Below are 23,195 nucleotides of genomic sequence, written 5' to 3' on the forward strand. Positions count from 1 at the left end.
TATATATATATATTATAAAGTATATAAACCCACATTCAGTATATATACATATATATATATATATTATAAAGTATAAACCCACATTCATTTTGTTCTTTCCTCTAACTCCCTTCTTGCCCATGTTTTTGGCCCCTCCATACTGATTTTTTTTCTTCTTATTTTATATTAGTATCTTGATTCATATATACATACATATAAATGTGTATTTGTGGATTGTATATAAAAAATATTATATAGTTTATGTGGAGAAACAGTCCACGTCTACATGTTGTCAATGTACTTCTATGCAAGGGAAGTGTAGGATCCGTTAAGAGTCGCAAATTGTTGCAAAAATATCATTGATGTTATAATTTTTTGTTTTTATGTTGTTGAAGTTGTATCAAACACAATGTAGAAACCCTTTTACATAATTTGTAAATGGGTCATATTCTATTATTACCATATAAAATTTTTATATATATATATATATATTAAGCTGAGTTGAAATTTATATTAATCCAAGATAATTCGGATTTTTCTTCAAACGTATGTAATGATCAAAGATTCTTATAAAACAACTAAAAAAACTATTTAATATTTGTTATACTATAAAATCCTATGAAACCGAATGTGCATTATTTATATTGTCCATATTCTTGTAAAAATGCGCAATTTGTACAAATAAAAAAATGATGACCAAACATCTTTCAGCAAAATAAACAATGGTTCATCACATGTCAAGTGATTGGACCACTAATTAATCCCTTGGGATAATAATATCCCCAAACAAACAGAAACACTAATTGATCCCACAAACATCATTAAAAAAAATTGCTACAATCACAAGCAAGAATCTACTTATATTACAAACCAAACACTACCCTTTGACTTTTTCTCTTCCCCCCAGATCTCAATTACTCAATCACATTAAAAAAACAAACAAAACAAAAAAATGTAAAATGACGACATTATCTCCTTGATCTCTCCGGCGTCCAATGCGGCAAACCGGCGCTAAAATGCGCCGAGACGACTCGCGAGTCAAGCAACTCGACAATGGGCGTGAAGTTCACGCACCTCGGAACCTTGTACTGATTTATCGACGCTCCTCTCGATATCGCGTAATCCATCAATTCCTCGAACGTTCCACTCTTCACGACCCGAATCTCCAGTGGCCCGACAGAGTTGTCCGCGACTCGGCACTGTCGGTAAACCGAGTTCAACGATTCCTCCATCTCCAGACAGCACCGGTCCAGAACCTCGTGACGCGGCCCGTTACTCGGATCCCTGACCAGAAGCTCCCAATACACCACGTAGTGACCCGGGATGGTGCTCGTGTCAGCGTAGCTCGTGTACTCGACGACTCGCGTTTCGTACGGGCTCAACAGCTTGGACGCATTCTCGACCGCTTTCTGGAGCTCAGACTCGTCGGTCTTGTCCGAATCGATGCTTAGGAGAACGTTTTTTCTCCGGACGAAGTGAAACTGCGGGGCCGAGTTGTGGAAGCCCGTGACCCGGAGGATGTCGCCAACCCGGTAGCGGCACAGACCGGCGTAGGTCGTGACCACGAGCTCGTACTCTTTTCCTATCTGCACGTCCACGAGGTCTACGAGGTCCTGGGGCGGGTCGCGACCCGACGGGTCGTGAGGTATGAACTCGAAGTAGGCCATGTTGGGCATGATCGTGTACGAAACCTCGGACGGTGTGCTCATCGGGTTAAGGTTTAAGCCGAAGTAGCACTCAGACGATGCGTACATGGTGCATGCCATCGGGAGACCGCCGCTATAATAATCCAACGTGGGAATGTACTGAGCCATGGCTCCGGTGACGATGACGTCTAGGTATTTGGTATTAGGCCAAATCCTGGTGATGATCCCTTCCCAGTTGTTACTCTCACATTCACCGCGAATAAACCGGGCGAGAACCGGGTCCGGTTTGAGAATACCGTCCATGCAATTTCTTACAGACCGGTCGGTTACCTGCTGGTCGAGAGAACCGGTTTCGATGTCGTGGGCTAACCGGGGCCAGTGCATTTGGAGGAACCGGATGGCTCGGAGGAGGCCAGAGGCGAAGACGGCTCCGACCCGGAGAACCGAGAGGCGGTCGAGGAGGCCGCAGAGCATCTGAGTGTACATGCTTTGGAACGAGTCGGGGCAGAGAATGGCCTCGTTAGGGCTCGTGTACACGTTGTACGGATCGTACGGTCGTGACTTGAAGTGGTCGGATTTGTAGTAGCTGGTGAGGACAGGACGAGCCAAGAGCCCGCCGGGAGTCTTCGTTTCTGACTTCACGAACAAGAAGTACATCGCTTTACCCTTGTCCAAACCAGGCACGTACCTGAAAACCATAAAAGAAAAAGTCAACGCTTTTGTCAATCTCGAGGCATGAAATCATGGGAAATAACAAAAATTACGTCATGGGTTTTGTCGTGGAGTTGATTATTTTTATGGATCCCGAGTGGAACATGCGGAACATACGGTCTTTTTGACCGACGAAGAACATGCATGCAGTTAAAATCTGCCATTTTTGTCGGCGTGATGTAAAACTGTTAATTACGTGGAGAAACATTACTAAAAAAATTCCAGTATTTGCAATAGTTTCTTAAAACCATAAGATTGTAAAATTTTTAAAAAACAACCATGGCAAAAAGCACATTTTTTTGGTACAGAGACTTACAGATTCATGACGGGCATGAGAAGACTGTAAAGAAGCTGACGGCGATCAAGCTCTTCTCTAATGGTGGGCATGAGCTTCCTCTCCCCAGCAGATGTCCCCGAGCTGCAACAAAAACCGAAGTTCAGCACAAATTTCTCACCAATCCGACCAGTTTTCCCACGAAGCCGGAACAAGAAACGAAAAGGGTGTCTCAAGAAATCGAACCTGGTGAGAAATTCGGAGATGGGATGAGCCGACAAGATCGGGGACCGGTCACCGTTGGCGATGCGCTGGATCTCGGGCTGGAGATCCTCGTAGGTGATGACCGGAAGCTTCGACTTGAAGGTCTCACGGTCGGTGGCTCCGTCTAGACCGAAGCGGCGGAGATATTCCGTGTCGGAGTTTCGCGTCAGGATCTCGGCCAGCACGTTCTGCTGAACGGCGTCCGCGTTTCGGGTCATCTCCTCAATGAATTTCAGAGCTTTCGCGTCCTTCTCGCACGCCGGTGGACCCAACGTCGATGAGAGGTTCGAGTCTACTGCCATTTTTGCTCTGGTTTTATGTGTTCTTGCTCAGAGAGAGAGAGAGAGAGAGAGAGAGAGAGAGAGAGAGAGGAGACTATGGTTTTTGGTTGAAGGGATGGTTTGGGTTAGGGAGAAGTGCGTGGGTTTATTTATATAGAGGGAGGTGTGAGTACGCACTTTGTGAGTGCCACGTCAGACGCGCCTAACGAATGGTTAATTATGGGATAAGCTCAATCTATAAAGTTAGAAATGATTTTTTTTCCCGTGTATATATATTTTTGTATTTAATTTCCCATAATTTCTACGAAGATATTATTTTGCACACGTTTTAAATATCTTTTATTGCTTTTTGGAGGTCATCACAATCAATGTATTTAATCATGAGGAATAAGAACTATATCCCTAATAATAAATCCAAATCTATACATAAAGACATTTTATTCATTGTGTTTCTCCTAGTAAAAGGATATACTGTATAATTGAATCTTAAAATTTATTACCAATTACAGATATATATTTCCATTTTATTATCTAAAAAACAGATCTAAATCAAATTATAATCAAATGAAATTAATTGTATTGAAATTCAACATGAAACAGCTAATAAATCAAATAAAATGGGAATTAATATTGAAAATTAATGTAATTCTTCATAAAATACAACCGAACAAAATTTAAAATTGACTAAGAGGTTGAATATAAGAGATTTTTGGGGGGTTTAAAATCCAAAAACTAAAATAATTTACAATCAAGATTTTATAAAATTGATTTTCCTAAAAATTTGGTAAACATTTTAGTGAAGCAATTAATTAAAACCAAAAAAATTCTATTTTTTAGATTTACATATATTATAAAAATAGAAAACCAGAAACCAAAATAAAAACTATCACCAAAAACCAAAATTAAAACTCAAAATAAAAATTATATCCATTCAAAACCTAAAATTAAAAATAAACTCGAAAAAAGAATCAATATATAATCAAAGCACATATCCTAAAAAGAAAAACATGAATTGTTTGAGTTCAAAAGAAAAATGTTGTGTTGACTAAATGACCAGCAGAGCACAATGATGAATTATAGCAGACAACGTAAAAAACTCAGATGTAACATGCGGTGGAAACATAAATGCAACAATAATCATTATTACTATCCATTTGTTAAATTAAAATAAACAGTTTTTTTTTTTTTAAACAGGAAGGTGGTCGGAAGGAGGAGGAGGCTGGAGAATTTTGTTGGGGGAGTTAAAAAAAAATAACAATTTAAAATTAAAAGATATTTTAATCGATTTATTTAAAATTAAGTGGGGAAAACAAAATATATTTATTATTTAGTTAAATGGAGAGAGAGAACAAAAAGAATGAGGCAGAAAAGGATGGATGCAGGGGAAATGGAGGTCGGGTAGGGGACAAGACGGGGCCCACGAAGCATGTGGGGCTTAGGACACAGCCATGTCACCTTAGCATATCTCTTTGCCCGTTAGTTTTGTTTCTTTCCCTCTCTCTCTCTCTCTCCTTCTCGTACGCGTTTCCCTTCTCCCCCACTTGTCCCACTTTTCCCGCATTTTTTTCTTCTCTCTTTCTCGTTTTTATATAATATTTTAATACATATATATATATATATATATATATATATATATAATCCTTTACACTATTGTTTATGCGTTTCGATATCATAATTTTCTCCCAAAATATTTTTCGATATCGTTAGTTTTCATAATAATTTAAACCAAAGAAAGTTAATTTTCTTCCAAACTAAAACAAAATGTCCAAATTAAACCAAATCACATCTTCTAATATCCAATTGATTCGTTAGTATAGTTTGGCCGTTCATAATAACCAAAATAATCATCTCTAAAATAACATATTATACAAGAAAATTTGATTTCTAAAGAATATATATATCCCTAACTGTATATGTATTAACTATGGAATAATAAATCTAATTAATGTTTTCAAAGACATTGAGTTATATCTGGTTCAGGATTTCCTTAAAACATGTTCCTAACTCTCTGCACATTACATATATTCATTATCATTTTTTTTAATGTTTTGTGAGTGTTTAATTATCTTAATAAACAATTATATGTTGCATTTATATATTATAGTTTTTTTTTCTTTCGTGTATTGTCTTTATTCCATTTTGACTTCCCTCGATACATATAACAACACTGACCATCAAATAATCAACATTCTGGATGTATAAATATATGTTGTATGAGATTAAAAAAAAAGATGGGGCTAATTAACCATATAGTTTATATGTGAATAAGACTTGTTTTACGATATTTATATCATTATATATATATATATATATATATATATATATAAATTCAAGTAGTCTATGTTGACCACTCTATTAATCATAAATCTAATAATGCAAACGTGAGACAAAATTATATATCAAAACTGATAATTAATGTAGAAAATGCAAGTCAGGAATCAAGTGCCAATTCATCAATCTAAAACGGGAAACTCAATGACTTATCCACAAGTTTGAATTATATATTCAAATATGAACCGAGAATATATAGACAAAAGGAAACGAAACATGGGCTCACCAACAAATTAATGAAGTTTCTTTTACCTTTTTTTTTTGTTTTCATTTTTTTTTTATAACCATGAGGTTTTCTTATATTTCGATCACTTAATCTTTTTGGATTTAAAATCAACTTTTAATCATGCAATTAATTGCATCTCCTTTTCTCTGTTAGTGAAATCGAACTCATGATGTTGAAATGATTTTATCATCCATTATACCATTGGACCACCACCTAATGGGTCATGCGTCATATTTTATATATAAAAACATCGTTTTTCTTTTGACATGCGATATTTGTGTGTTAATACGAGAATATACATGTGTATATATTTGGGGGTAAGTGTTTCTATTATTAATTATATGCGTAGATATATGTCTCTTAGTATAATATATTTTTGGTAGCTATAATACAATAAATTTCCACAAAAATCAGTCTAATCACACTTAGTTCTTCTAGTATATTATAATAGAAACTTTTTTTCTCGAATTTTCTTTTTTTTTTTCATGTTCCGTTTATAATAAATAAATAAATGGAGGAGGAGGAACGTAAACCGCGGGGCTGTCGAGGGGGAAGAGTGTTGGTGGTGGAAAAGGATGGGTCCTTGGGCACGTGAGACAAATGCCTAATTCCATGCATGCATGCTTTCCTGCCTCTCCATTTCCATATCCATGTCATCCCCCTCTCGTATAAAGAGTCTCGTCATTCTTTCATCTCTCGATTCCACATGACAATAACTTGACATAAATTAAATTATATGATTAAGTGGCTGATCTAATTGATATTCTTTATGTTAGGGATTATAACACGATTTTTTTTTAAAAAAAAAGGTAAAAAACGACAGGATCACTTTTATTTTTACATTAAAATATTTATACTTTATAGAGAAAAATAGCAGAATCACTTTTATAATTTCTACGTTTTTTTTTTACTTATAATGAAAATATATTACGTATTTATAGGTAAAAGGATCATAATAAATAAAGAAAACAAACTACAAGAAATAAGATTTGATGACAACTAATCATAATTGAAATAATTAATATTTAATTTCTTAAATGATTTATATCTCTAATTTATATTAATTATCTATAATTTACATAATCTATTTCAATTATAAATCGAATTCAAAGGCATCCTTTTGTTCGAGTTTTATTTAGTTGTGAAATGCAAGTTCCATCCCATTTGCTTTTGTATCCATGTTCGAATATCAATAATCACTCGCTTTGCTGCTCAAACAAAAAAAATGTTTTTTTTATTAATAAGAAATCCGTTTTTAAAAGCATTCGATATAAAAACAATATATAAGATGGGATTATTATAATTTGTTGGAGGTTTCATGTCGCATTTTCGGGGCATGTTGCCGTTACAAAAAAAAAACATGAAATTAAAAAAAAATACAATTAGACGGTCGCATAGATAATAAAAAGAATTATAAAAAAAAAAGAGTAAGGTGTTTCCGAAGACAAATTAAGAAAATTAAAAAAAGCAACCGCCACACCGCCATAAGATCTTCTCAAGATTTCGAGTTCGTGGACTTAGGAATTTCTTCACGTGCGCCCTTTCTTTCCGCTTCCTTTCCTTGCGCTTCATTTAATTTTCCATGTAATTTTTTTTTATAAATTTATACATTTTTCTTCGCTCTCAATTATTTGCGTACATGTATAAATATAATGTGATTTCCAAACATTTATTTCTTTCTTTAGGGAATTATAAATCAATTTCCAAAAAAAAAAACAGATTCTCAATGGTTTTCAACTTCATTTTCTCTTTCATTTTTTCAAAATAAGATTAATCTTATTTTCTAATGTTAAGAAAATTCATTTTAGATTATAAAGATTTTATCCAAACATATATATATCGACTTCCAAAGAAAAATTTGATTGTATTTTATCTTAAGCGCACTAAAAATACATACCACTTTAAAGCATAAAACAAATCACAACTTATTAATATTCCCAAAACTATCATCAATAATGTTAAGATTTTTTTTTTTTACTTAGCATTAGTGCTGACAAACTCGTTAAAGATTCAATCTAAAATCTATTTGAATATGAATTTTTAAAATCAAACTCACAAATTCGTGCCGGAAAAACCCAAATGAAAACGAAAATATTTTTAGAATATATTTTTTTAAAACAAAACTGATCACAATGTGTATTCAAATAAAATCTAACTAAAAACAGTATACAAATCAGATGAATAAAATTTTGACGATATAACAAAATCACACAAAAATAAGTTGAATTAATATATATATATATAGAGAATCCGATTCTTGGGAAATTTTATTTAAAATAATATTCCATCATTAACTTAATTAATCTTTTTTTTGTCTTTCACATTATTACATTTTGGTGTGCTTCTACCGAACCGAACCGACCCATTTGAATTTTGAAAGCGACAAAGGAGATGCCGCTGTAGTAACGAATTCAAAAAGCTCGATGCCTTTTTTTTTCATTTTAAAAAAATAACTAAATAAGAAATATTCTGATAATCCAATATTATAGTCTTAGTTGACCATATGGCCGTTAACACAAACTTGGATTAAAAGGTTAGCCAAAATTTGTATATATTTATACATATGGAAGTTTCTGTTATTTTTCTTGCATGTGGCATAGTATACTTAAAAACAATTAAATGTTATTTCGAAAATATGAGTAGATCATAAGGCAGGAGAATTTTGTACGAAAATGCTTCCGTACCCATCTTTTAAGTACAACCAAGCATTGTGATGAAAAAATATATATTTTTAAAAAAAAATACGTATATTGGTTGCTTAATTTGCATGGAAACTTAATGATTAATTTCGTGATTAAAAAACCGTCTAATTATTCATTCAGTTATAAATGTTGAATCTTTCTTTTTAATCATTCAAAGTTGTTTTATGTTCTTTGACCATTAGTTGTCATTATTTGACCTAATGTTTGGTTAACTTAAGGGGATTCTCGGATTGTTACTTTTTCAATTATTTTTTACTTTTATATTTTGTCTTAAAAAGCCCGTTGATACTATTATAATATCTTGCAAATTTATTCGAGGTTTTGTTTGGTACTAATTATATTTTAATTCATATATTTTGATTTGTTAGATATTATTCGATTTGTTTTTATACAATTAACTGAATGTAATATGATAATCGATTGAATAATATTTTTAATATTAAATCAATTGAATATGAATTGAATATAAATCATATATAATGAAATGATAAAGAATATTTTAGAAAATTAGTATTTTTTAAAAATGAAAATATTAGAGAGAAACTGAGAGTTATAATCATTGAAGAAAAATTACTTGAATCATGTTTAATGTAGTTTGAACACGTAAAACGTAGACCACTAGACGTTCTGGTTAAAAAATTAGAGAGTATAAAGATGAAAGTGAAGAAACGAGGAAGGAGTAGGGATAAACTTACTTGAGAACGAGTCATTAGAAATGATTTAGATATATTACAAATATCGGAAGATATGACGCAAAACCGAAATGAATGGAAAAGAAGAATTCATGGAGCCAACCCCAAATAAATTTGGGATTAAGGCGATGTTATTGTTGTTAGTATTTTTCAAAAATAGAAGTAAACTAACTAAATGATAATATAAAAAATGAATAGAATGTTTTAAAATATATAAAAAAACAAACATATTGAATTAAAACACATCTTGTTGTATTACTATTTACTAGTTTCGTACAAATGAATATAAGATTTTTTTAAGATCCCAATTACTTTTTCAATAGAGGTTAATCTTAGAATGAATATTATATATATACACATAATTATAACCAAAAATAATCTTATAATATGCTAGCGAAAGTTTATAGTTAAAAACTATTTTTTTTATAAAAATTAATCAACTATTAATTTTGAAAAAAAAATTTAAAATATGTTATAAAAATCTATTAACTATTAATTTTGAGAAAAAAAACATAACCAATTTAAGATAGTAAAAACATTTTATTTTAAACTTGTTATATTATTCTATTAATTTTGAAAAAAAATATAAATTGTACAATTCTAAATATCTAAATCAACTAAATATTTATATAAATTTTATTATATTGTGATAGTTGATAGATATTTTTACTTAAAATTAATAGTTTTAATTTTTTGAGTAAATTAGATAGTTGATAGGTTTTTTAGTTTGTTTTTTAAATCTCTGTTTAGTTTGTATAAACAAATTATTATGAAAATATATTGTATGATTCTTTTCCTGTTAAAAAGTAGGAAAAATAATAAACAAGAAAACTCGGAGAATAATCATCATAAAAATAGTAATCATAATTCATAAATCAGGCATTATAAAAAAAAAGAAGGAAATTTCTAAGAAAAAATTGAAATATACCAAAGAAAAAATCTCAAATAGGTTGTCCAAAAGAAAAAATCCAATGGCCCACGTATATGATCAGGCCCAATAGGCCCAAAAACTCGGTTACAAAGCCCATAGAGGAAATCGGTAACGAACTCGGTAGGAAAGCCGAACCAGTTTCTCGGATTTTTCCGGCGACAGCGATGGAGGTTGAGGTGAACGAGGAGACGCTGAAATCCGCCGGTGCAGAGATTTTGCCCGACGGACGCCGAGGCTTGCGCATCCATGGTTGGGAGATCGAGTCTCTCCGTGGCTCGATCCTCAACTCTCTCGCTCTTCAACAGTACTTTATCTCTCACTCTCTCACACACACACACATAGATTGGTGTATGTCCTTGAGACAGGCGGTCGGAGGTTTTGGAATTTGAATGAGGAGAATTTTGATTCCGTATGTGGAGATGATTTTGTTTGTGTTTTGTGCTGAGAATGAACTTATGAGTTCGTAGCGTGGGGGTATAGGGCTAATCGCTTCTATTCTTTTCATTTTTGGGTGCGATTTCAATTTTCTTTTAAATTGTTCATGGAAGATATTGAAAGTATGCTTGCGTCTTTCTTGCAGAAGTTTTGTTCATCTGTTGATTTCGTCGAGGCTTCCTTGCGCCATCGATTTCTACAGCATTGTTATATTTTTTCAATATTTAACTCTAGTTTTCTGTTTTTGTGTTGCATAAGTTTTTTTTAAACTGTTATTACAGTAACGAATCCAATGTTTGGTTATCCCTTATAGGTGGGAAGAAAAGCTTCAGACATCTCATTTACCGGAGATGGTATTTGGCGACAATGCTTTAGTCCTAAAACACATAAGAAGCGACACTAAGATCCATTTTAATGCCTTTGACGCACTCATCGGTTGGAAGCAGGAAGGGTTGCCTCCTGTTGAGGTTCCCGCTGCTGCACAGTGGAAATTCCGGAGGTAAAATTGATGACAAGCTCAGGTTCTTATTGACCAATTGCATGATTGCCATAACAGATGGATGCCCTTTGTTGCATTATACGAAACTGTATCTGCAGCAAGCCATCTCAACAGGTGATACTAGATTACGATTATACTTTTACAACCCCGTACTCTGGAAGTGAAGTGATTTCGAAAGGCGAAGAAAAGGTTTGTCCTTGGATCATGTTCACCCCTTTTTTCCCACTTAAGATGATGTCAGTTCAGTTTTATTCATAATCGCTTGTACACGATGTTTCTAATACAATGCAGCAAGGGGCAGATGCAGATTTGGACGGGGAAACCGGTCTTCGATGGGAGAACTGTGAAGAGCGGATTGATTTGGCGGCTCTCTCACTTAAAGAACCTATTCTCTTCTATGATGAGGTCCATTCCGTCTCTAACAAGAACACACATATACTTTCTTCTGTGGTAAACTCTTCCATGGCCTTTGATATGTGTTAATCCTTTACTCCTTCAGGTAGTTTTGTATGAAGATGAACTGGCTGATAATGGGGTGTCACTTCTGACAGTGAAAGTGGTAAAATAAGATCTCGAATCTTTATCCTACTCACATTCTTCCGTAACGATGAATATTGATCGTGTATAAGGTATTTAGTGACCGATGATCCTCTTGCTCTTCTGTTTTCTTTCAGAGAGTCATGCCAACTTCCTGGTTTCTTCTTTTACGATTTTGGGTGAGTCAGAACAGCAAATTCCCTAATGTCAATGCTCGAGTGCCGGATCATTCGCGGATATTTGACTGGGTTGTAATTTTCTTCACCTTCTACTTTGTTGCATTTACAGCTGAGAGTTGACGGTGTTCTCATGAGATTAAGGGACACGAGAATGCATTGCGTCTTTGACAAGGGCGAGACACCCACTGTTGTCCGTGAAAGCTGTTGGAGAGAATCCACGTTTCAGTCTCAATCCGCAGTTAGTTTTCTTCATTTTCAGCACCAAAGTTTCAAAATAATCCCGTCTTTAATCAGATTATAACAGCCGATTGACGAATCATAGAGTCTCGAGCTTTCGTCTTCCTTTTTTTTTTATCATTTCTTTCGGTAACTCCGAGTTTGCCCTCTTTGTCGGCAGAAAGGGTATCCAATGGATTCATCAGTGTATAGTGACCCGAGCCGAATCAGCCAGAGGCTTCCCGTGGTTAAGCAGACGACTCAAAAGCTGAAGATCCCGCAGAAATTGTAAACTCTTGGCAACTTCCGAGCCATCCAGAAGGGGTAAACATCAACAACGTCTACTGCGCAATGCTTATATATATATATATATGTGTGTGTGTGTGTAAGCTTATTTAGAGTCACCATAAAATACTACTTTGTGGTTATGTTTGATCCTGAAATCGATCGATTCGGTCGATGAGCATTTGGTGAATGGCAGTGTCTTTTACGCTGAGAATTTGTGGTGTTTCCGAATTAATTTACTTTTTTTTTAAAATAAAAAACCATAAATACTTTTACCTTTTCTTGAACTCTATTTTTTTGCTCTTACTTACTCACACACACAACATTTTCAATCCATTGGTACCAATTCATACAAGATATTTTATTAAATCAAATGGAGAAAATATAGATAGACGTGAATTGTGTAAGAGGTACGGATAAAGAACGGTTTTTGGTAGATTTTTAGGTAAGAAAGATAGCCGATAAATCAAATGTATCGGAATGAGAGATACATGATAACTGTGTAGTCAATAATTATATTATTCAATATACGAGACCTGTGTAGATATTATACTACACGGTTAATAATAAATTAAAAAAATTGATTGTACTATTCATAATAACGAGATATATCTATTTTTACGATTGTTTTATCCGAGATTACTCTCTTCTTGAAAAATACTTCATATAATATATGCGAGTGACTGCAAAACATGCTAAAAAATATCATGTTAGTTGGTAAAGACACTTTTAACATCTGCAACATTCACGTTTCACGTGTCATTACAAATGGTATCAAAATCGGTATTTTGTCCAGTACAATATGATTCGAGAACGAAATATGCGGAAATTGGTATACATGTGACGTCCCATCGATGAGGTGAAAATTACTGCCGTTAATTTGTCGTTAACCGTTGACCTTTGAGATGTTGCTTCCTTTTCCATCCAAGGCCCCAGTCTTGCCCATCGTCGTTTTCTGCCTAATAAGATATGGTTGTTTACTTACTCTACATACCAATTTGTTTTTAAAATATCAACGTTGATTTATAATCTACATAAAAACAAAATTTTCTTAAAATATTTAAGTAAACATACAAAATCAAAATAAAACCTAAGTCGACCTATAGAATTATTGTAAAAATGATCAAATATATGATTTTCTCCAAAATAATCAATACATACCAAAATACATGGGGAAAAAAAAAATGCAAATTTGACATTGTCCGGATAGTAGAGAACACTTTTTTTCGAAAAAAAAAAGTACGTACGGAAACAACAATACTCGTTTATGAATCACTCTATAACCTCTCTGTCCGAATACAGTTCAAGTCTTTGTCAAATGTATAAACTCTTCCGGGGAACAGCTTCGCAGTGGAAGTGGTTCCTCTGTAGACTAATGTGGTCATCACTTGTTGTTCCGACCAGAGACCGAACTCTACGAGGTTACCTTCCCTCCAGCAAACGCTTACCGCTATTCCGCCACGTGCCCTTATCCCTTTCGCACAACCGTCGGGCCATTTTCCCGTCGGAAGCGCCGGTAGCAAGTGCAGTTCCTTCGTCGTGCTCTGCACTAACATCTCTGTTACTGCTGCTGTGAATCTGCAGAGCATAACAGGTTTTGAGTTTAAGAGCAATCGATCATTGTTCCTGTTCTTATGTCCAAAAAAAAAAAACAAGAATTGAGCCCGAAAAGGATCGAGCAAAAAGTAGTAAGAACTATTATCTCAGCGATAATGAGCCACACTAGTACCTTCGGTGAATCCCCCATTTAAGTAGTCGTGCATTACGATAGGAACTCCCAATTCTCTAGCATATATGTCTCTTTTGATAGAATTTCTTTCTTTCTTTTTCAATATTTTGAATTGATACCTTAGCCGTTAGATAGTGATCGATCCTATATTGGAAACTTCCTATACTTGATTTTGATTTGTAACATAAACCATCGATGAATCCTACATTGTAACATTGTAACATAAACCGTCATTGAATGGTGAATCCTAGATTGTAACATATATGCAAAGAAATGTAAACTTCCAACACAAAGTGAGACGATAATATGATGTTGTAAGAAAGTGACTTACCCAAAGTTTGCATCGATCTGGAACGGCGGGTGGGCAGTGAACAAGTTACTATACAGCCCTCCTTCATAGTTACGCTCATTTAACGGATCCACCAGATCAAATGTATGCTTAACCATTCGATAAGCACGCTCGCTATTGTGAAGCCGTGCCCATAAAGCGGCTTTCCAGGTGGTCGACCACCCTGGGCCTTCATCCCCTGCATCAGTTCAACTTTTTCTTGTCAATACAAATTATATAACACTTTGCTTCAAGGGCATTTTTCATAAAAGAAGAGAATGAGAGAAATAAAAACAGATTACAGACCTCTTTTGTTGAGAGTCACTTCTGCAGCTTTAGCAAGTTCTGGAGATTTCTCGGGTGTAATTGTGTGACCCGGAAAGAGGCCAAAGAGGTGCGAAACATGCCGGTGATGTACATCCGGGTCCTCAAAATCTTGTGCCTTATAAAGCATTTGAAGAGAAAGAGAACGCGGGCGTGAGAAAAAAAAAATATATGAGATATGCCTTCACAAAAGCATATACGAAAGTCGTAAGACTGAGTTAACTCACCCACTCCATGATGGAACCGTCCTTTGAAATTCTTGTGGGCGGAAGCTTTGCTTGAGCAGCGAGGACTTTCTGTATGAGAGTATCATTCGCTTTTCCCAGCACCTGTTGACACAGATAAGCAACAAAGATGGGGTGGGATTCCTTCCATTGTTTCTGTTACTATGCAACACACTTGTTGGTTTAGATCAAACTCTTTTTTCTTTCTTTTCCTCTTACCTCTGAAGCAGAAACTATTGCAGAGAAGACTTCCTTTATGATCGCGATATCCATGGTTGAGGAGTAGCTTACACTAGCCTGCTTGCCGTCGGGAGCAGTAAACATATGCTCAGGAGAGGTCGAGGGGTTAGTCCCGAGATATCCTTCTTTATCTTCGATCAGCCAGTCCAAAATAAACAGTGTACATCCTTCCAACAATGGATATCCCTTATTTTTCAGGAATTCCTAAGACGAACAGATGGGGAGCAATTCGTGAAAGGGTACAAAGAGCTAAAGCGTATGGACCAAAAGACAGATACAGAGATCGGTTAAAGAACCCGAAAAAACCAGGGACTCTACCTTGTCCATCGTGTATGTATAGTGCTCCCACAAATGAGTGCAGAGCCAAGCTCCTCCCATTGGCCATAGCGCCCAGACAGCCTCACCTCTGTCCGGTGAGGTTTTTGCCCATATGTCTGAGACTTGATGTGCCACCCAACCATTTGCTCCGTAATTGACCTACAGCATGAAAAAGGACTATACAATAAGATTGCTTCAATGCAATGAAAAAGGTTATCCCGACTCAGACAACTTGGCACAATATTTTTGTGACGCACGAGCTCACATTCTTTGCATATATACACATATATATACATAAGGGTGTAGTATTGCACATGTATGCAACTACGTTAACCACAAGTGTCTTTTACCAACGATACATCTAGTGAGATCTGCATTCTGATATATCGGTCGGTAGAAAAGGAAGAAATCTTACCTTTGCTGTCTTCTTGCCGTTGACTGACAAAGCTGACATATAATCGAACAATGGCTCCTGGCACTCCCTGATATTACCAGGAAGAGAAGGCCAATAGTTCATCTGAAGATTAATGTTCAAGTGAGGAGCACCACTGCATCATCACAGAAAAAGAATTAGCTCAACAATGGAGTTAAAATATGTGGTTAAGAGAATTCGAGACACCATCAACAAAGAATCTCCCAAGATACATACTCCCATGGTGGCTGAACATCTTTGTTCCATATGCCTTGCAAGTTGGCCACTTGAGTTCCAGGCCTTGAAGATGATATAAGCAGGTATCTACCATATTGAAACAGAAGTTCCACCAATGAAGGGTCTTCATCCTTTTTAAAAGATTGCACCCTTTCAGCGGTTGAAACTGCGTCCGTTGTTCTGTTCGAGCTTCCCGACAGTCGCAACGAGACCCGATTGAAAAGATTCTGATAATCACTCAGATGACGGGCATAGAGATCAGAGTAGGAGAATTTCTGAATCGAGCTAATTCTGTTAGTGCATTCCTTGGCGGGGTCTTTCTTAGAATCGACGGGCATTGTGAATGGCCCGTCAAAGTTAGATGAAGCTGTTAGAAGCAAAACCGCCCAGTCCGCATTTTTAACCCTTAATTTCTTGCCACCCAAGGAAGTCACAGAACCGCCATTGCTGACCCGCAATTCAGCAATTGCAGCAAACTGTAATCCTTTGTGATCATCATAAGGTATATTAGTAACGTTAATACGTTTGCTTAAGTTTGGAGGAAGGCGCTTAGGCCGACAACTTCCTCGCATCAGAATCTGATTCCCCGCGGGATTAGTCTCCGAGTGATGATGTAACTCGCTGTCAAAATATACCGTAAAAGACAGGGACCCCGGTTTGCTAGCTGAAATCTTGGCTGCAATCACCTGATCGGGATTTGAAACGAAAAACTCCCTCGAGAATTCAACATCACCGACAGAGTAACTCACTCTTGCTAAAGCAGTTTCCAAGTCAAGCTCTCGTCGGTAAGATTCTTCGGTGTATCTACGATGTGAACTGTCAAAGTCTAACATGAGATCTCCCACAAGCTGGTAAACCTACAGAAAGCAAACAACAGGAAAATCACAACGATATTCTCCTCGTGCTAAACAATACACAGAAATCAAGAACCAAAGACAGAAAGAATCTGCATACATCAGAAGGATAGCCCGATAATTTGACGGCAGCTGCAGTAGCTTCGGCATATTTCCCATCACTGACGAGGTTCCTAACCTCGGACAATGCTTCTGGTGCATTTGGGTTAGTGTAATCTGCTGGAACTCCTGTCCATACCGTATCCTCTACAAATCGAAAATAAAGGATTAACGAGATTCAGATCCTCCAGATTGATCCACCAAAACCCACATGGCACATTTGATTGTCCAGATGAAACATCATCCGAGAACATAAACAACGTTGTCCTCTTGAAACTGGCATTCAAAACCTATGCAGGTCATGTAAAAGATCTGTATATCACTTGTCATCAAATCAGTGATTTGATTTACTAAAACGTAATCTGGTGCCGCTTGCACCAGATTCATATACATCGATTCTACTGTGAGATAAAATCAAGCCCTGCTTGGTTTCAGCAATTACGAAGATAAGTCCGAATCAGGACATGGAAGCCAAAGAGCTTTCAAACAGATCCTCAGTTCAATTTTTTATTTTCTCCAATATCAATTAACAAACATAAACAATCAATGACACAGAGATAGAGAGAAACATCAATGATCAATGACGAAGCGAATCTCAAACGCAGCCATTAAAGAACAGCAGACGTAAAAAAAGAGAGACATTGATTACTCAAAGCCCCAAAAAACGAGATTCAAATTCGGAGAAAGAGGAACGGAGACGGCGTCGTTTGTTACCGTTGATGTTCAGTGTCTCCGACGAGACTCCTCCCCAGATCGTGGCGCCGAGACGGCCATTTCCGATGGGGATGGAGTCGGTCCAGTTCCTCGCTGGCCCGCCAAAGGTCACCTTCAGCGGCATCGAGCGATCCTGACCGTCCATCAAGGTCGGAGTCCACCGGTCCTTCTCCGACATCCGCCGCACCGGAATAATCTCTCCCTCTCCGGAGCTCGTGCTCAGTAGTAGAACAACAAGAAGAAGAAAGGAGCTGAAATGGACGAAGAAGCCCAGCTTCTCCGCCATTGCTAATGTTCAGATAGAGAGAGTGAGACTACACACTCTGAGAGGGTTGTGGAGAGATTTTTTTTAGGCTTTATAGATACGGTAAACCGCGTTTGGGATTGCCCTGTATATATAGATATGCAGATATATATATAATTGTCGGACCAATTAATGTAACTAATTTATATTTTTTTATAATTGAAGATCTTAAGGATCGATATGGGTTGGTATATCTTCGCGTTGAAGTTCATGGATCCTCTCTTTTTGTCCTCCACTCTGTCCGTGAATCTGACCATTATTATAAGATATTTGTATATTATAGGATAGAAACTTGTAAAAGCATGTAAAATAAAATTTTAAAATTTTCATTCAACAAATTTATTTTTAATTCATAAAAATATATTATTATCATTTTCAAACTTATAAAATGTCATTATAATTCTCAAACTTATAACTAAATCAATATGGTCGAGATTTTTTTTTATTCCAATTGATAAATTTGAAAATTATATTGATATATTTTAAGTTTGAAATTAAATTTATCTGACAAAAATATTTATAGATTTGTTTTCCATAACTTTATAAATTCAGTTTTTTTTTTGGATTTTACTGTAGCTTTATTTTAAAGCAAAAAAAGTTTATTTTTGGAAAACACAAATTAGTTAAAAGCCCGTTTTAAGCCTTATGTACAATCTAATGCATGCACCTGTTCTTCGATAGTTTTCGAGAGCCACGTAATTTTTATGTCTGTCCCATTGTTTTTTTAATTTTTAAAAACATGATTTTTAAATGATTTAGACAAAACGAAAAAACATATATTAGGGATATAATCCACTAGAGAAAACTAAAGTTTATCTAAAATATATTTAAATCCTACTAAGAAACTAAGACTAATCTTATTAATATAATTTTATAATAGATAATTCTAACTCTGTAATAGATAATTTTATAATAGATAATTCTAACTCTGTAATAGATAATTTTATAATAGATAATTTTAATTCCCAATAACATAAATTATTTAAAATAAAATTAGCGTTTTTTGTGTTTTTGCAATTTGCCTATCCTGATATATACATTCTTTTCTAAAATAAGGTTGAATACAGATCAAATTTTAAATTGATAGAATTTAATTCGAATCTGAATATATCAAGCGTATGAGGTATATAGATATAATGTTTAAAATCTATGAATAAAGTGAAGATGAGAATAATATTACAAAAGACTAATTCGATTAAAAGAAAAATTGATACGGAAACGATGAGAAGAGTTGTTAGTATGTCAAAACTGAATTTTGTATGTGATAATTTTGTAATTAATATAAATTTTATATAATATTTTGATAACTTTTGAATATTTACCGATTAAGATGCACAAAAATTTGAAGTCAAATTCAATGATCGAATAATCTTACATCACTACATCCAATGTCTGCTTACCGACCGCCCAAATACATAAACTTCGAATTATATCAAACACCTAAAAATAGGGACGGACGACGTTTCGGAATTAGTTTATTCGATATTATAAAATTTATATGAAATTAATATAGTATGTTATTCGGTTCGGTTCAATTCATTATTAGTGTCGTGTCGGTTCGGTACGGTTTTACTAAATAATTATTAAATAATGACCAAAATCATGGCGGTTTGGGTTTTTATATAACGGTTCGGAATGGTCAGAGTTTATTTTGAAAACTTTAATATAAAGAAAACAAATAAATTAATAAAATGTTAATGGATTTCTATGAAACTATTTTCTATTGTTGAACAAAATGATTATCATTAATAAATATTAATATTTTTAAATAAAAAATAAAAATATCAAAATACCATATGGTATTTTTCGAATCAAATCGAACCGTTCGGTATCCGTTCAATTTTGTGTATAATATCTAACCGAATCAAAATATAGTTAATTGGTTCGATAATCCGATATTTTTGCCATTTTCCACAAATTATTTATAGATTTTTTTTTATATATATATATTAAATTAAATTAAAGAAAAAATAGGGTGGGGAAAATTAGGCGTGGAGGAGGAGGGGGACCGAAAGAACTGCACGGGAAACGGGCGAAGATAAGATTAAAAGCGCGTGAGGGAGTGCATGCCAATGAAGACGATGACGTGGCATCATGTTGGGCCACGTGACGTGAACCGTGACAGTTTTTCCTGTCCCACCTCTCTCACGCGATATGTTCCCTACCCTCTCGAGATTTATTTATTTATTTATAACAAAATCGATGAAAATCAATTATTTCCGTATAATTCCAAACAGTTTAATCAATGTATTAGCTGTATTTTAGGTCCAATAAAATAAAATAAATATACACTTTTTTCGTACACACATCATTAAATACTTCGGTTAGCACCGTTTTTCCGTAGCTGACGATTATGGCGAGTTAATGGGTTTACGATACGTGAAAAAGAGCTACGACTTCTGCATGGTACTACAAACACGTATATTACGTTACATCGGCTTAGATATAGATACGTATCTATACGTATATACGTGTACATGTATACATTCTAGGACATTGGAACCAAAGGCAAATCAACCTCGTCGGACCATTCCACGAACCTCGTCTCGTAGAACGGAGTATGCAACTTGTTAGGCCAATAACTTAGCCAAATTTTCCCTCTGATTCTCCATTTCAACACACTTCCTTCCATCTCTCGACCGATTCTCCACCCAACTTCATCTCCGAATTCATCCCCTCCGAACACCATCCCTCCATTCTTCGTGAACGTATTCTTAAACCCTTTATCGTAATTAATATTATTATTATTATTATGATCGCCCTCGTAGTAATTATATGGTCTCGTCTCCGTCACTTCTCCTCCGGTCTCGTTATCGTAGAGTATTGCGTCGAAAACGGCGCCGTTTCCTTCGCAATCTCGTTCGATCTTCCAATCCTTTAGCTTCCTCCTCGTCGACATTCTCGCCCTCGCCTTCACTCTTGGAACTTTCACTTTTCCGAATGATCCCTTTATTACCTTCGTGACCTCGATTTCTCGCTCCTCGTTGTTCGTGGACCGACCTAGGCTTAGGCCGGTCACGTTCGCCGATCCGATTTCCGGACCTATCGAGACCCGAACTCGTGACGGGAAGTACCTTTCCTCCGAGTAATCCATGTCCGTAACCTCCGTTCCTTTGTGAAACCCTAGTTTTGCCACGTGGACGCGTATGTTGTCGACACGTGCGTTCACTCTTATGTAACTTTCGTGGAATTTCACCGAGTATTCGAATTGTACGACGGCTTCCGCTTGTTGGTGTGACAAAGCGTATCTTAGGACAGTCTCTTTAGGGTCCATTATTGGAAATTTCGTAATCTTGTGGAAATCGTTGGAACTACAGTGAGTGACACTCATCGATACGGTCGGGAAATAGCCCTTCAAGACCCAAAGCCCATGGGCCTCAGTTGCATAGGAGAATCCTATTCTCTGGCGTGGCAATGGGCTTGACAACTGTTTCAGGCCCATTCCAACTTCCTTGGAGATCAACCACTTGGCCAACGCGTAAGAGGCGGCGCGTGTGATGCACAGCTCGACATCTACGCCCACCGAGACGAAAAAGGTTCGAAGAACAGGAGTGTGTTGGCCCGTGAGGGCTTCTACGTGGGGACCGAAGAGGTTATGTAAGAAGAAAGAACCGATTTCTGTCGGCGCGTCGCAAACGCAAAGCCAAAAGAGGCGCGTGAGGAATATAAGGTTGAAGACGCATGAGAACGACTCGGGCGAGTGAGAGTCCATGACCCAGCGAACCGGGTCGGGTTTGATTTCTAGGAGCCGCGGGTTGCCACACGCGCTGCCGTCGCGCGTGGTGACGGGGGAGAGGGAGATGAGTTCCCGGAGAAGCTGGAGTACAAGAGGCAGGAACGGTTTCTCCGAAGACAAGGGACACGTGTCAGAAATCCATATCGACGAGTTGACTCGGTTAAAGCCTAGTAACATCACTTTGAAGGTGAGCGACGGCGATTCGGGGTCCGACTCGAAAGTCCGCTCGGCTATGAGTTGAATCGAACGAGTTGGCTCGTCTTGACTCGGCGGCGAATCCGCGAGGTGAAACACCGCGTGTGAGTCAGACTCAACAAACTCGGGAGACTCCGGGAGTTCGCATATCCACGACCAGGGATCCATTTTCTCGGGAAAACAAGTGTTTGTTTGACGGGAAATGTACGAGGATAAGATTCTTGGTAAGAATCAGAAACAGAAACAGAGAATTTATAGAGAGAATGAGTGGTTCTGGAGAAGCCAAGTCGGAGACAAGACTAAACAAGGATCAAGAACGAAAGATAGCAGAGTTAGAGTTACAGGGGCAGATGTCTGAATCCGAGTGACGTGAACTGCATTGATGAGGGAGAGTTTTCTATCATTTTCTGGGTGATTTTCTCGCGTTTTCTCGGTCGGATAAATGGGAAAAAGCACAACGACCACTTCTTTTGCATGGACGAAAGGCTAACTAAGGGACGTGGAAGTTTAACGTTTTCTCGCTGTGGTGGAGCTACGTGTTTGCATGGCGTGGAAGTATTCACCTTCGATTTTCCTTCACAAAAATTAGTTACAAATATTTGTGGAAAAGTCTTCGATTTTTACATTTATTCACTAGATTTTAGTAGATTTTTGGCATTAACGAGAGATTATGTACATATACATGTGTGTGTGTATATGTTATGAAATGAAATGTTCTTTAAAAACATGCAGTCACAAATCGCAAGATTTGAAACGATATTTTTTCGTAATGATAGAATAAAACAAAGTTACTGTTTTCATTCTTCGACGTCGGAAATATTTTTCTTTGATCCCCATTTATTATTGATAGATTTTAATTTCGTAACACTAGTGTAAAAAATTGGTAATGTATTGATTTGTTGAAGTTTGGATTGGAATTTTCGGGACATTACAACTACAATCAAAATATATATATTTGTTTCTGTAAGAAATAAAACAAACATTTGTGATTTTTTTATTTGCGATTGAAAATGATTTCTATTCGATTGAACTCCGGTAGAAATCGAACCAGAAAACCGAGAAGAGAAAGAATGATTATGCACGAGATTTAACGAGTTTCCGTCTCCTCCTGTGTAGAGTACGGTACGTCTCGACCGGATCAGGATCCGACGAATCCACTATAAGCTTCTTAGAGAGAGAATTACAAGCTCAATGGCGAAGAACCTCGAATTTACCGGTTTGCCCCTCAACACATTTGCCCACGGTGAACCTCTGAAAGAAACAGAAGCTCTTCATGCCTTTGCCATGTTTGTT

The 23,195-nt window shown here is 36.2% G+C and overlaps 4 protein-coding genes across 4 annotated transcripts; 1 reads left to right on the forward strand and 3 right to left on the reverse strand.

The window, feature by feature from the left end:
* Positions 1-768: 768 nt before the first annotated feature.
* Positions 769-3,262, reverse strand: LOC104819548 (probable indole-3-acetic acid-amido synthetase GH3.1). Its single transcript, XM_010549669.2, has 3 exons — positions 2,857-3,262; positions 2,653-2,754; positions 769-2,313 (listed from the first exon to the last, which is right to left on the reverse strand). The coding sequence occupies exons 1-3, from the start codon at positions 3,174-3,176 to the stop codon at positions 948-950; spliced, it is 1,788 nt and encodes a 595-aa protein (XP_010547971.1). The 5' UTR covers positions 3,177-3,262; the 3' UTR covers positions 769-947.
* Positions 3,263-10,161: 6,899 nt separating this feature from the next.
* On the forward strand, positions 10,162-12,463 carry LOC104819549 (TIP41-like protein). The gene is made up of 8 exons (XM_010549670.1): positions 10,162-10,341; positions 10,786-10,971; positions 11,070-11,160; positions 11,263-11,376; positions 11,471-11,530; positions 11,646-11,687; positions 11,797-11,925; positions 12,085-12,463. Exons 1-8 carry the CDS (start codon positions 10,202-10,204, stop codon positions 12,193-12,195), a joined length of 873 nt encoding a protein of 290 aa, XP_010547972.1. The 5' UTR covers positions 10,162-10,201; the 3' UTR covers positions 12,196-12,463.
* Positions 12,464-13,302: 839 nt separating this feature from the next.
* On the reverse strand, positions 13,303-18,037 carry LOC104819550 (alpha-L-fucosidase 2). Its single transcript, XM_010549671.2, has 10 exons — positions 17,668-18,037; positions 16,955-17,100; positions 16,001-16,857; positions 15,767-15,899; positions 15,352-15,510; positions 15,013-15,237; positions 14,797-14,898; positions 14,552-14,687; positions 14,249-14,444; positions 13,303-13,766 (listed from the first exon to the last, which is right to left on the reverse strand). The coding sequence occupies exons 1-10, from the start codon at positions 17,951-17,953 to the stop codon at positions 13,466-13,468; spliced, it is 2,541 nt and encodes an 846-aa protein (XP_010547973.1). The 5' UTR covers positions 17,954-18,037; the 3' UTR covers positions 13,303-13,465.
* Positions 18,038-20,378: 2,341 nt separating this feature from the next.
* Positions 20,379-22,412, reverse strand: LOC104819551. Its single transcript, XM_010549673.2, has one exon. It carries the CDS (start codon positions 22,068-22,070, stop codon positions 20,460-20,462), a length of 1,611 nt encoding a protein of 536 aa, XP_010547975.1. The 5' UTR covers positions 22,071-22,412; the 3' UTR covers positions 20,379-20,459.
* Between the last annotated feature and the right edge of the window lie 783 nt (positions 22,413-23,195).

This window comes from Tarenaya hassleriana, unplaced genomic scaffold (assembly GCF_000463585.1).
Source record: "Tarenaya hassleriana unplaced genomic scaffold, ASM46358v1 Cleome3, whole genome shotgun sequence".
In the NCBI taxonomy this organism is placed as follows: Eukaryota; Viridiplantae; Streptophyta; class Magnoliopsida; order Brassicales; family Cleomaceae; genus Tarenaya; species Tarenaya hassleriana.

Excerpts from the sequence above, each read along its gene's own strand:
- LOC104819549 (XM_010549670.1), top strand. The coding sequence starts at position 10,202 with ATGGAGGTTGAGGTGAACGAGGAGACGCTGAAATCCGCCGGTGCAGAG. Across the intron at positions 10,972-11,069 it reads GCACAGTGGAAATTCCGGAG|CAAGCCATCTCAACAGGTGA; the intron begins GTAAAATTGATG and ends CTGTATCTGCAG. Across the intron at positions 11,531-11,645 it reads CACTTCTGACAGTGAAAGTG|AGAGTCATGCCAACTTCCTG; the intron begins GTAAAATAAGAT and ends GTTTTCTTTCAG.
- LOC104819551 (XM_010549673.2), bottom strand. The coding sequence starts at position 22,070 with ATGGATCCCTGGTCGTGGATATGCGAACTCCCGGAGTCTCCCGAGTTT.
- LOC104819550 (XM_010549671.2), bottom strand. The coding sequence starts at position 17,953 with ATGGCGGAGAAGCTGGGCTTCTTCGTCCATTTCAGCTCCTTTCTTCTT. Across the intron at positions 15,900-16,000 it reads GATGTTCAGCCACCATGGGA|TGGTGCTCCTCACTTGAACA; the intron begins GTATGTATCTTG and ends GTGATGATGCAG. Across the intron at positions 14,445-14,551 it reads AGTGACTCTCAACAAAAGAG|GGGATGAAGGCCCAGGGTGG; the intron begins GTCTGTAATCTG and ends GAACTGATGCAG.
- LOC104819548 (XM_010549669.2), bottom strand. The coding sequence starts at position 3,176 with ATGGCAGTAGACTCGAACCTCTCATCGACGTTGGGTCCACCGGCGTGC. Across the intron at positions 2,755-2,856 it reads ATCTCCGAATTTCTCACCAG|CTCGGGGACATCTGCTGGGG; the intron begins GTTCGATTTCTT and ends TTTTTGTTGCAG. Across the intron at positions 2,314-2,652 it reads CTCATGCCCGTCATGAATCT|GTACGTGCCTGGTTTGGACA; the intron begins GTAAGTCTCTGT and ends TATGGTTTTCAG.